General features: G+C 45.2%; 1 protein-coding gene across 1 annotated transcript in view; it reads left to right on the forward strand.

Annotated features, from left to right (window-relative positions):
• The window catches only part of LOC117829356 (nebulette-like), a 28,846-nt gene that overhangs the window by 12,660 nt on the left and 513 nt on the right, over positions 1 to 15,673 (forward strand). Inside the window, exons 5-23 of the mRNA XM_034706989.1 lie at positions 659 to 760; positions 904 to 1,014; positions 1,134 to 1,244; positions 1,659 to 1,769; positions 2,099 to 2,209; positions 4,336 to 4,449; positions 4,548 to 4,655; positions 4,748 to 4,858; positions 5,012 to 5,122; positions 5,266 to 5,376; positions 9,987 to 10,097; positions 10,184 to 10,294; positions 12,007 to 12,117; positions 13,261 to 13,368; positions 13,464 to 13,574; positions 13,659 to 13,769; positions 15,201 to 15,311; positions 15,426 to 15,536; positions 15,624 to 15,667. Of these exons, the coding sequence (XP_034562880.1) occupies positions 659 to 760; positions 904 to 1,014; positions 1,134 to 1,244; positions 1,659 to 1,769; positions 2,099 to 2,209; positions 4,336 to 4,449; positions 4,548 to 4,655; positions 4,748 to 4,858; positions 5,012 to 5,122; positions 5,266 to 5,376; positions 9,987 to 10,097; positions 10,184 to 10,294; positions 12,007 to 12,117; positions 13,261 to 13,368; positions 13,464 to 13,574; positions 13,659 to 13,769; positions 15,201 to 15,311; positions 15,426 to 15,536; positions 15,624 to 15,667 (2,030 nt within the window). The remainder of the gene's footprint in view (positions 1 to 658; positions 761 to 903; positions 1,015 to 1,133; positions 1,245 to 1,658; positions 1,770 to 2,098; positions 2,210 to 4,335; positions 4,450 to 4,547; positions 4,656 to 4,747; positions 4,859 to 5,011; positions 5,123 to 5,265; positions 5,377 to 9,986; positions 10,098 to 10,183; positions 10,295 to 12,006; positions 12,118 to 13,260; positions 13,369 to 13,463; positions 13,575 to 13,658; positions 13,770 to 15,200; positions 15,312 to 15,425; positions 15,537 to 15,623; positions 15,668 to 15,673) is intronic.

The following is a 15,673-nucleotide window of genomic DNA, read 5'->3' on the forward strand; positions in this document are numbered from 1 at the left end:
CCGCAAAGAGAGGTCTCAAATGACTGAGGGACTAATCTCTGAATCCTAAAGAGGGCCTTGTTTTTACACGATCAGTAAAGCTAGTTGGAGCAAAATAGCATCACAGATCTGTCGGTGGCGTCCAGCCCTTTCTGCTGTGGAGGACTCCTCACAGATCGGAGTGGACAGCTTGTCGTCTGTGGATTAATTCGGCTGTTCTCCCGGGACTCTTCAACAAAATCTGTTCGCCTGTTTACCAACCAGAGAGAGCCAAGCACCAAACCTCGGCACATGTTTGAAACAAAGCTTTGGTTCCTGTTCATCCTGAAAGTGGTGCACTCTATTCAACATGAACGCACTTTATGACATCCTAAAGAATAACCTCCACCTCCACTTCTTCCATCCAACTTTCCCCCTGACAAACATGACACAGGGGATTTTATAGAAGCAGAATAGATAGAAGGAGAACTGGATGAAGGGATGGGGACAGTACTTTAACTCATATTCATTCATGTATGCCAACAACGACAACAGCGGCTCCTTTGTGTGTAGACTTTGTGAAACCGCTAACACGACTTTCCTCCTGGGGATGAAGCAGGAGTGCAGCAGAAGTTCATGCAAAACAAACACACACACTCACTCACACTCACACACACTCCCTGTCTCCTCCTCTCTGCAGGTGAAGTATAAGGAGGACTTTGAGAAGATGAGAGGTCAGAGTCTGTTCGTCCCAGGAGCCGAACTCATTCACTCCAAGAACATCAGCGCGGTGATCTCTGAGGTACGCTCCTGAAAACATCCTTTTGAAGAAGTGAACCAGACTCAGACTTAGACACGGACTCACTCTTCAGGTCCAGATTGGGTCCACACTGACTCATTTACTCTCTCTGTCCAACTCTCTGATGACAAATGAAACTGTTTCAGTCCAAATACAAAGAAGAGGGGAGGAAGGAGGCGTCCATGTCTCTGTACTCCATCCTGCCTCAGACTCCTGAAACTCAACGAGCCAGAGAGACGTCAGAGCTGCAGAGTGAGGTACTCACTCACAACTTCAGAGTGGCTCTACAGTGATGATACCAACATGATCACAGCTCTGACTGCTTCTTCTTCTTCTTCTTCTTCTTCTGCTTCTCCTTCTTCTGTTTGTCTTTCAGATCAAATACAAAGGGAACGTGAAGACAGAGATCTCCTCCTCTCTTTATTCTCTGCTGCCAGAAACGACAGAAACTCAGTTTGTCAAAGAACTCACCGAGATGCTGAGCGAGGTGAAGACATGATGGATGGATGGATGGATGGATGGATGGATGGATGGATGGATGGATGGATGGATGGATGGATAGATGGATGGATGGATGGATGGATGGATGGATAGATGGATGGATGGATGGATGGATGGATGGATGGATGGAAGGAATATTGGGACAACTGGACAGTCTTCTTCTCTCAGTCTTCCTCTCTTCCTCTCTCAGTCTTCCTCTCTCAGTCTTCCTCTCTCAGTCTTCCTCTCACAGTCTTCCTCTCTCAGTCTTCCTCTCTTCCTCTCACAGTCTTCCTCTCTCAGTCTTCCTCTCTCAGTCTTCCTCTCTCAGTCTTCCTCTCACAGTCTTCCTCTCTTCCTCTCTCAGTCTTCCTCTCTCAGTCTTCCTCTCTTCCTCACACTCTTCCTCTCTGCTCCTCAGAACAAGTACAAGGAGGAAGGGAGGAAGGAGATGAGCAGCAGTTTGTACTCTCAGCTTCCTGAAACCTCGGAGATGCAGCTGGCCAAGGCGGTCCACGAGTTCCAGAGCGAGGTACTCGAGCACAGTATTCATCCGGACTCCAGCAGCAGCTGTGTTTCAGCATGTTTCATCAGTTAGTTTCAGTCAGGACCTCACCGCTCAGCCTTCATTTACTGCAGCAGCTGCAGGCTCCGTGAGGCTCCGTTAGGCTGCCAGGTTTCCCTCTGCAGATAAATTAAACACAAGAAGTAAACACTGAGATCTCTACGAACTCCGGCTATCAGGAGAAGTTACCGTAACACAGGAGGCTCTCGAGCATGAGGTGTTTTAACCCGTCATCATCATGAAGCATCCTGAGCTTCAGGAAATGATTGTGATTTTTTTCTGATCTTTATTTTTAGAAAAAGTACAAAGCAGACGGGAAGAGAAAAGCCTCCATCTCCCTCTACTCCCAACTCGCTGAAACTCCAGAAATACAACACGCTCTGGAGGTTTCCCAGCTGCAGAGTGAGGTAACGACACACTGAGAATAATTCACATGGGCGGGGCGGAAATGTGAATAACAAGTAACAGCAGACTTTTAGACAAGCGTGGTTTTAAAGGGTTATTTCAATCTATTCACCTGGACCCTCTGATTTCACTTAATAGTTAAGATTTGAGATGAACAGGTGTCGTCTAGTTTTGTCACGTTTCTTGTTGTCTGGTCCCGTGTTGCCTCTTTTCTTGTGGATTGTCGTCTCATGTTGTCTCGTGTTGTCTCATATCTTCTCATCTCGTCTCATGTCGTGCCATCTCGTCTCATGTCGTCTCTGGTCGTGTCATCTATTCTCATCTCATCTCATCTCGTCATGTGTCTTCTCATCTCTTCTCATCTCGTCTCATGTCGTGTCATCTATTCTCATCTCATCTCATCTCGTCTTGTGTCGTCTCATCTCTTCTCATCTCTTCTCATGTTGTGTCATCTATTCTCATCTCGTCTCATCTCGTCTCGTGTCGTCTCATCTCATCTTGTCGTCTCATCTCGTCTCATCTCATCTTGTGTCATCTCATCTCGTCGTCTCATCTTGTCGCATCTCGTCTCTTGGCGTGTCATGTCGTCTCATGTCGTCTCGTGTCGTCTCATCTCATCTTGTCGTCTCATCTCGTCTCATCTCATCTTGTGTCATCTCATCTCATCTCGTCGTCTCATCTCGTCTCATCTCGTCTCATGACGTGTCATCTCGTCTCATGTCTCATCTTGTCGCATCTCGTCTCATGTCGTCTCATGTCGTGTCATCTATTCTCATCTCATCTTGTGTCGTCTCATCTCGTCTAATATCATCTTGTGTCTTCTCATCTCGTCTCATGTCGTGTCATCTATTTTCATCTCGTCTCATCTCGTCTCACGGTGTCTCGTATTGTCTCAGTTAATCTCGTCTCGTCTCATGTCGTCTCATCTCATCTTGTGTCATCTCATCTCGTCGTCTCATCTTGTCGCATCTCGTCATTTGACGTGTCATGTCGTGTCATGTCGTCTCGTCGTGTCATCTATTCTCATATTGTCTTGTGTCGTCTCATCTCATCTAATCTCATCTCGTCTTGTGTCGTCTCATCTCGTCTAATCTCATCTCGTCTTGTGTAGTCTCATCACGTCTTATGTTCTGTCATCTATTCTCATCTATTCTCATCTCGTCTCATCTCGTCTCATCTCGCCTCATGTCGTCTCGTATTGTCTCAGTTCATCTCATCTCGTCTCATGTCATGTCGTCTCATCTCATCTAATGTTGTCTCGTCTGGTCTCATCTCGTCTCATGTAGTCTTGTCTCGTGTCGTGTTGTCTCATCTTGTCTCATGTCGTCTCGTCTTGTCTCAGTTCGTCTTATCTCGTCTCATTTTGTCTCATGTCTTCTCGTCTTGTCTCAGTTAGTGTCATGTCCTCTACTCTCGTCTCATCTCGTCTCACGTCGCGTCCTGTTAAGCTGTGTCATGTTGTCATTTCTTCTTGTGTCGTTTTGTCTCGCCTGGATTCATGTCGTCTCTTTTCATGTCATGTCATCTCTGCTCATGTTTTCTCATTGCGTCGCTTCGTCTCGTCTCATCTCATCTCGTCTCATGTCTTCATGTGTCATCTCGAGTTGTCTTGTCGTCTCTTGTCATGTTGTCATCTCTTCTCGTCCCGTGTTGCCTCTTCTCGTGTTGTCGTTTTGTCTCGTCTCGCCTCGTCTAATGTCGTGTCATCTCTTCTCACCTCGTCTCATCTCTACTCATGACATGTCGTCTAGTTTCGTCACATTTCTTGTTGTCTCGTGTCGCCTCTTCTCGTGTTGTCTCGTGGCTTCTTGTGTCGTGTTGTCTCATCTCATCTCGTCTCATGTCGTGTAATCTTGTTTTGTTACGTCCCATGTCATCTCTTGTGTCGTTTTGTCTCGCCTCGATTCATGTCGTCTCTTTTTGTGTAGTGTTATGCCGTGTCATGTCACCTCTGCTTGGGTTTTCTCATTGCGTTGCTTTGTCTCATCACGTCCTGTGTCGTCTTGTCTCGTTTCGTCTCATCTTGGCTCGTGTCGTCTCATCTTGTGTCATGGCGTCCCATGTCGTCTAATCTCGTCTTGTGTTGTCTGTGCTCGTCTGGTCTCACCTCGTCCTCTCACTCTCTCAGGTGAACTATCGCCCTAAGCTGCTGGTGAAAGGAGCTCCGTCCTCTCTGTACTCTCAGCTGCCCGACACCACAGAGATCCAGTTTGCCAGAGAGATGACTGAGATTCAGAGCGAGGTACGGCACACTGTTAAAACTCAAACAGCAAGAGTCCTGCTGACACCAGATCTTCTCCTGTCTGTCAGCTGCTCACTCCTCCTTCTGTCCTCCCTCAGAGTAAATACAAAGAGGGCAGGAAGAGCCTCTCTCAGAGCTTCTACTCTCAGCTCCCAGAGACCGCAGAGATTCAGTTTGCTAAAGGAGTTGCTGAGCTGCAGAGCCAGGTGAGATCGGAGCCTCAGATATATTTAACATCAGTTCCTTCTTCTTTGTGTGAGCTCGTGTTTAAAGTGACAGTGCTTGTTTTTATTTATAGACGCGGTACAAGGAGGCCGGGAAGAAGGGCGTGAACTCGTGTTTGTACTCTCTTCTGCCGGAGACTTTGGAGACGGCTCACGCCAGGGAGGTGTCTGAGCTGCTCAGTGAGGTACAACAACATCACGTCGTATAGAGTCAGACAGTAGAAACTAAAGACGCAGTGAGATTTAGTACTGGAAGGGGGTTTCGGGTTTCTTTGTGGGACCTGGGACCTAACCTGTCTGTTCAGAGTCTCATCAGAGTCATCGTTGTGTCGTTGCAGGTGAAGTACAAAGAGGAGGGTAAGAAGGAGATGAGCATCAACCTGTACTCCGTTATGCCTGAGACCATCGACACCCAGCACGCCAAAGAGACGTCAAACCTACAGAGCGAGGTACTTAGCTTGTTCAACGTTGTTCTTTTCTCTGATGAAGTTAGCTTGAAGCTAACGACGGTGGAGAGCTTCCGTTTGAATTTCAAGGTAAAGCAGCGTTAGCGTTCACTCCCTGTGCATTCATTCGTTCCTGTCTCCTGCAGGTGAAGTATAAAGAAGGTCTGAAGCAGAGGATCCAGAGCAGTTTGTACCATCAGCTCCCAGAGACCACAGAGACACAGCTGGCCAAACAGCTGTCTGAGCTGCAGAGCGAGGTACACAGCATTACAGGATGGCACTCATGCTGGTCTAACTCAGTTGGTGGAGCGGGTCTTTTAGCCTCCAGAACTACTTCCCCCTGAACTAAAAGGTTCCTGTGCCCCCATTGTTCAACCGCGGGCTGAAGTCCCGGGTAGATTGTGTAAATCAGGCCAGTGACGTATGGAGGAATAAAAAGTAAAAGTAACTACACCACCAGACCAATGACGAATGCCATTAATCACAGATGACACCATAGAAGCAGACAGACAGGCAGGTATCACTATGAGCAACACAACAGTTAGCCTGTTAGCATGAAGAGACTCAGCTGGCACTGTTTTAGATGGTGCTATATTTCATCACAGATGGAAAAAACAATGACTGTGAACGGTTTTTGGAAAAATTTGAAAAAAAAAAAAAGATTGAAAAATCATTTTAACAATTTTTTTCTTTTTTTTTTAAAGAAATTTGAAAAAAAGAATTTGAAAAAAAAAAAGGCAAAAAAAAAAAATTGAGAAAAAAAATTTGAGAAAAAAAAATAGTTGACAAAAAAGTTGACCCGGAGCCTGTTGAAAAAAATAATTTTCCTCAAATTTGAAATTGTGCTCCAAAAAGCAGAAAAACATGAAAAAAAGTGAACATTTTGTGCCTGCGATTAAAAACATGGAAAAAGCAACGAATGAATCAACACCAGTAGAGGGCAGTAAAACAAAGAGGAACGCCATTCATCACAGATGACACCATAGAAGCAGACGGACAGGCAGGTGTCATTATGAGCAACACAACAGTTAGCCTGTTAGCATGAAGAGACTCAGCTGGTCTGTTTTAGATGGTGCTATATTTCATCACAGATGGATTCACTGAATCAACACGTGAGAGGAGATAAGCGCGAGTAGCAAAGACGTTTCAACACGGCTTTAAAATCCTTTGACACTACACCACCAGACCAGTAGAGGGCAGTAAAAACAAAGACGAATGCCATTCACAGATGGAAAAAAACAATGACTGTGAATGTTTTTTGGAAAAATTTTAAATTTTTTTTTTGAAAAAAACATTTTGAATTTTTTTTTTGAAAAAAACATTTTGAATTATTTTTTTGAAAAAAACATTTTGAATTATTTTTTTGAAAAAAACATTTTGAATTATTTTTTTGAAAAAAACATTTTGAATTATTTTTTTGAAAAAAAAAATTTGAAATTTTTTTTTAAAACAATTCTGAAAAAAAATTTGAAAAAAATTTGAATTTTTTTTTTTTTTTTTTTTTTCGAAAAATATTTTTTGAAAAAATAAAAAAATTGAATAAAAAAATAAGAAATTTGACAAAAAAAATTGCCAAAAAAATTGCCAAAAAAAATTTCAACAGCTGTGTAAACTCCACAAACATTGACACGTTCAGCTGAAGGTCTCCACTTTACAGGGTCACTTTTAAAACCGGAACACTGGGAGGAGAGACGCATTCACGGTGGGCTGAGAGAAGACTACTGTTACAAGCTGCTAAATCAAGAGAATCACAGCTTCTTCTTTTGAAAAGTACACACACATACAAAAAAGATAGAACAAATAAAAACTAATGAAAGAAAGAGAAATCAAGTGAAAAACAGATGTGTGTGATGTTATTGTGGACGAAGGGAGGAATAAAAACACTGAGGTTAATCTACCGATCAGACACGTTCAGCATTGCAGGCCCCGCCCCCCAAAAGTCCCGGGACCTTTGAAAAGTACTACCCCCCCTAGCAGGGGCTTTTTAGGAGGGAGATTATCTACCCTTGAACTTAATTTAGACCCTGGGTCCACCGGTCGGAACGCACATAGTTCAGGGGTAAAGTTCCTCTGGTCGAAAAACGCCTGCATGCAAACCCGGCTCTCTCATCCCCACATATCCTGTCTCTCTTCTCTCCCCCTCTCCCCAACGCTGAGGATGGATTTGTAGTTTAAACTCATTGGCAGCACTGCAGGGTGAAAGGAGCAGTGAGATGACACCAACGAAGAAGAGAGCTCTCGTCTTATTTTAAACCAGTGTTTGAATATTCAGACTGGTTCCGGATGAAATCAGGGACAACAGGAGAACATTTCATGCGTCTCTTTTTAATCCCTGATGCTGGCGTGTAGACAAACAGCGCTGACACGTTTCTGCGTTTGCATGAAGGAGGTGTTTCAAATACTTCTTCTTTACATTTCAAGAGACAGAAGAAAATCCCGTTTCCACAGTCTCAGCAGGAGGTCAAACTCAGTCATGAAGTGAAGCAGCTCGAGCCCCACACGAGGAGGGCTGAGCTAAATATGAACTTCTATTATGGGATGTAAAAATCCTCTATTCTGTAGAGCTGCTCTCGTGCAGCAGTTTGAACTACTTCAACTCTCTGAAGCATCTCTTCCCACTCATCCCACGCTTTCATGTAAAATCCCTCCACTTCAACCCAGCACGGCTGATCTGTGAGGGCAGGGGAGGACTGATGGAGTCACTTCATGTGATCGGTGCAATCTAATTCACTTCATTAATGTTATTGGACTGAAAAAGACTTGATGCTGCTGATGCTGCTTGTTTGAGCTTTTTTAAATTCAAAGGATGAACTTGCAGGAGGCGCCATGAAACTCAACATGTTCTTCTTTGAGTCATTTAATGATTCAGAGCCTGTAAACACCAGTTTGACGTGTAAATGACACACAGTCTGTTCCTGGAGAGCGACCAGAGGATCTATAGTTTACAGTGCGCTCTATTGCATTCAGCAACATGCAGTTTCTGTGCAGATGTGTAGCTCTTTCCAGTACCATCATTCCTTTTTTCTGTTAAGACTTTATCCTTTAAATCTCTTACTTTGTTCCTGTGAAGTTAGAACTAAATTCTCCCCAATCTAGATCTTAAATCTCATGAAATCCCATCTTTATTCTTCTGAATGTTTGACTTTATTCTCTTAAATGTTCAACTTTCTTTCTAAATGTGCGTCTATTTTTGTTACTAATCAATTCTCTTCAATTTATAGCTCTGTTCTTGCAAATTACTATTATTCTATTCTATTCTATTAAAGCTGGGGATGGTAGTCAGATTTAGTTTGCGTCGGGTCGAAGTGGAGAAGGGTTCCATGTGAACATGTTCCCTGCCTACCTCTCCCCTCCTACCTCTCTCCACCTACCTCTCCCCTCCTACCTCTCCCCTCCTACCTCTCTCCGCCTACATCTCCCCTCCTACCTCTCTCCGCCTACCTCTACCCTCCTACCTCTCCCTGCCTACCTCTCCCCTCCTACCTCTCTCCGCTTACCTCTCCCCTCCTACCTCTCCCACCTACCTCTCCGCCTACCTCTCCCCGCCTACCTCTCCCCGCCTACCTCTCCCCGCCTACCTCTCCGCCTACCTCTCCGCCTACCTCTCCCCTCCTACCTCTCCCCGCCTACCTCTCCCCGCCTACCTCTCCCCTCCTACCTCTCCCCGCCTACCTCTCCCCGCCTACCTCTCCCCTCCTACCTCTCCCCGCCTACCTCTCCCCTCCTACCTCTCCCCTCCTACCTCTCCCCGCCTACCTCTCCCCGCCTACCTCTCCCCTCCTACCTCTCCCCGCCTACCTCTACTTCTACCTCTCCCCGCCTACCTCTCCCTGCCTACCTCTACCTCTACCTCTCCCCGCCTACCTCTCCCTCTCCCCGCCTACCTCTCCCTGCCTACCTCTACCTCTACCTCTCCCTGCCTACCTCTACCTCTACCTCTCCCCGCCTACCTCTCCCTGCCTACCTCTACCTCTACCTCTACCTCTCCCTGCCTACCTCTACCTCTACCTCTCCCCGCCTACCTCTACCTCTCCCTCTCCCCGCCTACCTCTCCCTGCCTACCTATACCTCTACCTCTCCCTGCCTACCTCTACCTCTACCTCTCCCCGCCTACCTCTACCTCTCCCCGCCTACCTCTACCTCTCCCTGCCTACCTCTACCTCTACCTCTCCCCGCCTACCTCTACCTGCCTACCTCTACCTCTACCTCTCCCTGCCTACCTCTACCTCTCCCCGCCTACCTCTTCCTGCCTACCTCTACCTCTACCTCTCCCCGCCTACCTCTACCTCTCCCCGCCTACCTCTACCTCTCCCCGCCTACCTCTACCTCTCCCCACCTACCTCTACCTCTCCCTGCCTACCTCTCCCTGCCTACCTCTACCTCTACCTCTCCCCGCCTACCTCTCCCTGCCTACCTCTACCTCTACCTCTCTCTGCCTACCCTACCTCTCCCGCCTACCTCTACCTCTACCTCTTCTTTTTTCCCCTCAAAAAAATACTCAGGAATCGTTAGGAGAATTGATAGGGAATTGGATTGATAAGCAGAATCGACAATGACATTGACATTGATAAAATCTTATTAATTCCCACCCCTAGTCAGCATGCTGAATCAGCAGACTACAGAGCTGAAGTGTTCTCTTCAGTCTGAATGACAGGCGGGCGCACCACAGCTGTAAAGACCCGCCTCAACGCCGTCTCTCTGCCTCGATTAAATGTCAGCATTTCCAACACTGCAAATTCTTCCGCCACTGAGACCACGTCCATGTTCATGTTCCTACACATCTATGGTGTAGACCTTTAAATGTGTAGAATTAGAGCTTCTGAATTTAAAGGCGCACTTCTTAACAAAGGTTGTGTTTTATCTGCAGACGAAGTATAAAGAAGCGGGAAAGAAAGAAGCCAACACCTCCCTGTACTCTCTCCTTCCTGAGACTCTGGAGACGCAGCACGCTAAAGAGGCCGGGGAGCTGCTCAGTGAGGTACAGACCGGCTCCAGATCTTCTTCTTCCCAGGTTTTAAACTCTGCGGAGCTTCAATCTGACTGGTTTGAGTTTGTTTTTTACAGATTAAGTACAAAGAAGGCGGGAAGAAAGAGATGTGCAGCTCTCTGTACTCCACTCTGCCGGACACGACAGAGACCAGCTTCGCCAGAGAGATGACGGACATGATGAGCCAGGTACCGGCGTTTAAATATTCATACCATGATGATGATGTTAGCATCAAGATGGAACAGTGCAGATCTTTTTTTTTTGAAACATTATTTTTATTGATTTTCAAAAACTTTAGACTTTCATTTATAAACATTCATACACATATCTTCACATCTATGTGCATAAATACAATATAGAACACACACACACACACACACACACACACACACACACACACACACACACACACACACACACACACACACACACACACACACACTCAGGTGCATAAAGAAAGGACATAAAGGACACATACATAAATAAAATGAAATAAATAAATAAATAAATAAATAAATAAAATAAATAAAATGAAATAAATAAATAAATAAATAAATACAAGTAACTCATAAAAAAAATAATAAATAAAATAAAATAAAATAAAATGAATATAAAATAATAAAAAAATAAATATGAAATGAATAAAATAAATAAATAAAATAAATATAAAATAAATAAAAAATAAATATGAAATGAATAAAATGAATAAAATAAATAAAATAAATAAATAAAATAAATAAAATAAATAAACAGTTCTTCTACTATATCAGTAGTTTGAGTTGGGGGGCCTTGAAGGTGAGTCACAGTATCTCAGTCTACTACTGGAGCATCTAACATTAACCTGGGTTTCTCAGAGGGCCAGAGAAGTGCAGATCTCGACCGTCCCCTTCTCTAATCCACCCTGAACAAGCACTTGGAGGCTTTTGTCCCCAGTGGGAGCTGGGTTGTATGAAACCTGCAGGAAGCTGTGTTGTGTGGTCGTCACAGGTGGGATTAGCATCATAAAGGATCAAAGAGGTCATCTGTGTCGCTGCTTTCATTTGCATTTTCTCCCATGTTGTTCTGATGCAGTCCAGACTAATGTGTCCTGATGTACGAGCACACGGCGAGGCGTTCAGGGAACATCCACGAAGACAGAACAGAGAGGAGAGTTCAGATTTGATTTACAGAGACGCTGAAAAGAACTCTCAGCTTTTGTGATGAGAATAAATCATTCGCGTGTATTTGAACGCTGGAATATTTTGAGTTTACGTGCTTAATCCACGCAGATAACTCGCTCCATTCAGGTTTTAAATCAAGAGGACTGGACCTCCTCACTCACTTTCCCCACAGTGAGCTCCTTTTATTCCTGTTCAGACGAAGAAACAAGCAAACAGTTGTTGTTGTTCAGTCAGGTTTCAATTCTACTCAATGTGTTAACTTCCACTGGATCCGCTCCGTTGCGTTCCGGCTGCGTCTCTGATCCGGCAGGTTGGAGTCCTCTGGATCAGATACACAAGACTTCTATTTGTGCCGGATGCCGGAGCACGACGCATCAATCTCAACAGAGCAGATGGAGCGGGACAGGAAGTCAGGTTTCACCAAAACAAAATGAAAACATCCGGTTAATTTTCAGAATAAAACACTCTGTGTTATCACCAGATCGTATTTCACTTAACTACAACAACAAACCAAAGTCATGATGAGCGGAGCCAGGCCTGGAGTCAACAGGTCAGAGGTTTTCAGAGGACCAGAAAGACAACATGGATGAGGAGAGGAGGAGGAAAACCTCGGTCACATGACTCCACCAGCTCTGTGCTGCGTTCCTCCAAGTCAATGAAGTTTGCCGCAGCACTTCATCCTGAAAACAAAGATACTAAATCGACTGTCCCTTAATGTTTTGTGTTTTGTGTTTTAACAGACCAGGTACAAGGAGAACGGCATAAAGAGCCTCCCTCAGAGTGTGTACTCTCAGCTATCAGAGACCTCAGAGACCCAGTTTGCCAAATCTGTGTCTGAGCTGCAGAGCGAGGTGAGGAACACTTCCATTTCAACCGCCACTGACGTTTACGCCACGACATCCTCCTTTTAGTCCCCGCCGTGTTGTTTTAACATTTTTTAAAATTTAAAATGTTATAAAAATAAAGTTTATCAAAGAAACAAGATCTTTAGAGACCAGAACTGTCTCTATACCAGGCTTTGTTTCTGCTGTGAAGTCAGACATTTTAACATGGGGCTCTATGAGGAATGACTCACTTTAGGAGCCAGCCTCTAGTGGTCGTGTGAAGAACTGCAGTTTTTGGCACTTCATTCAACTATTTATTAGGGCCCGAGCACCAACAAGGGTGAAGGCCCAATTGGAACCCGAAAGATTTTTCTTTCTTTCTTTCTTTCTTTCTTCCTTTCTTTCTTTCTTTCTTTCTTTATTTCTTTCCTTCTTTCTTTCTTTCTTTCTTTCTCTCTTTCTTCCTTTCTTTCTTTCTTTCTTTCTTCCTTCCTTTCTACCTACCCAAGTAAATTGCCTTTTTGGATCCTGCAACACGCCCCAAAACTAACCAAAAGTTGCACATGCATCAGGATTGGCGAAAATTTCGATATTTTGGTGGGCCCGTGCCAAAAGTCATAAAAATGGCTCAATAGCGCCCCCTTCCTTCCAGCACCACACCTCCTTAACACGGTTCAACCTACATGCATGACATTTTTTCCATATCTATCAGGCCAAGACCTACAAAAAAGATTCCTAATGCCATGGTGAAATTCCAACAGGAAGTCGGCCATCTTTTTTTTTCTCCCAGTTTTTCGCCTGATTCGCAAGGCGCCGTATTTAAGAGATCTTGCCCTTGGCCTTTTCTCCAATCAAGTCCAAACCACGCACATTCTGTAGTAGACACAGAAGATTGAAAATTGTTCAAGGTATACTGTTCAGACTAAAATTGTGGGCGTGGCAGACTTTCAGGCGGTGCATCAAATGCACATGTCTCGCCATAAACAGGAAATGGATTTTTGGGGCTTTAAAGCCCAAAACCTCACCAAACCATGAGGCGGGGGCTGCAGGTGTTCTGAAGGACTTTCCACAAATATTAAGTTAATGAATATGTTAATCATTGGTTAAATTTCCTTCAGTTTTCTTCTGCGTCTCAATAAAACAAATATCTTATCCACTGAATGATTTCAGATGAAGTACAAAAGAGGAAAGAAAGACGTGTCCAGCTCTCTGTACTCCACTCTGCCGGAGACTCTGCAGACGCTGCACGCCAAAGAGGCTTCTGAGCTGCAGAGTGAGGTGAGACCACGCCTCTACCTGCAGCACAACACACCCACACATTTCCCCAGAGCTGAACAGTTATCCATGCTTTCTGTGCTCTTCATCGTGCTCAGCTCAAGTACAAGGCGGCTCTGAAGAAAGGTGGTTCCTCCAGTCTGTTCCACCTGCTGCCCGAGACTTTAGAGACCGCCCACGCTAAGGAGGTCTCCGAGCTTCTCAGCGAGGTACTGACGGGGGAGAAAATACCACTGCACATTTACAGCAACCTCAGTTTGATACAGAAATCAGCCCCTCGCTTTGTGTTGCAGGTGAAGTACAAAGAGGAGGGTAAGAAGGAGATGAGCATCAACCTGTACTCCGTTATGCCTGAGACCATCGACACCCAGCACGCCAAAGAGACGTCAAACCTGCAGAGCGAGGTACCCAGACCTACTGTTTCTGTGTTCTTTGCTGCTCCAGACTGGACTCAGTCTGATCTCATCTTAATCCACCATGAGCAGAGCACTTTGCAGCATTTAGCAAGTTACAGTGGCAAGGACAAACTTCCTTTAACAGGCAGAAACCTCCAGCAGGACCAGACTCATGTTAGACACACATCTGCTGAGACCGTGTTGGAGAGAAGGATAGAGGGAGATGAAGAGAGAGAGAGAGAGATGATAGTGGGGAGACGGATAGTAGTAGTTGTAGCAGCTGGAGTCTGGACCACGTCCACAGCAGCAGAGATCCAGAGGAACCTACGAGACAAGGGAGCTCAGGGACTCCAGAAAGGTCTAAGAAAAGAGAGAAGAGAGGGAGACCAGAAGAAAGAAAAAGAGGAGAATAAATGGGGAAGGAAAGGATAGAAGGAAAGGAGGGGATAAGAAAAGGAGACAGAAAGGATGAAGAAACATGAAAAGAACAAAGAGAGAAAGAAAGAAAGGAAGGAGAGGAAAAAGGAATAAAAGAAAGAAAGAAAGAAAGAAAGGATGAATAACAGACCCAAAAAAGGAATCTACAGCAGAGATCCAGAGGAACCTACGAGACAAGGGAGCTCAGGGACTCCAGAAAGGTCTATGGTTAGTAACTTTAATGGGACAGGAAGAGTTAAAGTGAGAGACAGGCAGAGAGAGGAGAGAGAGGGAAAGACAAGATCCCAGTGTGTCAGTCTAAGCCTATAGCAGCATAACTAAAAGCTGGTCCAAGCCTGATCCAGCTCTAACTATAAGCTTTATCAAAAAGGAAAGTTTGAAGCCTACTCTTGAAAGTAGAGAGGGTGTCTGCCTCCCGGACCCTGACTGGTAGATGATTCCAAAGGAGAGGTGCCTGATAACTGAAGGCTCTACCTCCCATACTACTTTTAGAGACTTTAGGTACCCAACATGAAGACAGGATCAGATCCAGTCCCATCTTACAGACAGGACTCAGTCTGATCTCACACAAAGTGAAGTCCTCTGATAGAAACCGATCCATAAAGATCCACAACAACACAAACAAATGATCAGGGCGGCGGCAGACGAGGAATACGGACAAACCTTTACACGTCCGGGTGGTTAAATCTGCTGCTGATGGTTCCTCTGCTCTGAAATGGATTTAATCCTCTCTACATTTCACACGGTTTCCTGTGAGTCGGCTTTAAAGGACACTCGGATATTTCTGTGTTGGCGCTGTCCTCCGGGAGGAAGGGCCAACTCCTGAATCTCCTCCAGTGTGAGCTGCTGCCATGAGTTAGATACGAGGTGCCAAATAAAGGCGTGCACTCTCCTCGCTCCCGTGCGTTTTAGAAATATCACTGCTGCAGAACACGACGGAGGAGCAGTCTTTTTGCAAGGATTGCACAAACACATCATGTGATTCTCTTCTGTCTCCTGCAGGTGAAGTATAAAGAAGGCCTGAAGCAGAAGACTCAGAGCACTTTGTACCATCAGCTCCCGGAGACCACAGAGACACAGCTGGCCAAGCAGCTGTCTGAGCTGCAGAGTGAGGTACACGGCGGGTTTTAACACGTTCATTCTTTAAAGACAGAGAGAACCATTAAATGCATCTTCAAAAGTTTCTGTAAGAGACACCAGATCATCTTTGTCCCTTCGAATCTGCAGACCAAGTACAAGGAGGCGGGTAAGAAGGAGGTGGAGAAATGTCTGTACTCTCTGATGCCTCTCACCATGGAGACGCAGCACGCTAAAGAAGCCGCAGAGCTGCTCAGCGAGGTAAACACGCCGTCCCTCTGTATCTGAGGTCTCAGGTCTTCAGGATCCTCAAACCATGCTAAACCTCTTCATGCTGATGTTTCTCAGATCAAATACAAGGAGGGCGGGAAGAAGGAGATGTCCAGCTCCCTGTACTC

The sequence above is a fragment of the Notolabrus celidotus genome, chromosome 17, assembly GCF_009762535.1.
Source record: "Notolabrus celidotus isolate fNotCel1 chromosome 17, fNotCel1.pri, whole genome shotgun sequence".
In the NCBI taxonomy this organism is placed as follows: Eukaryota; Metazoa; Chordata; class Actinopteri; order Labriformes; family Labridae; genus Notolabrus; species Notolabrus celidotus.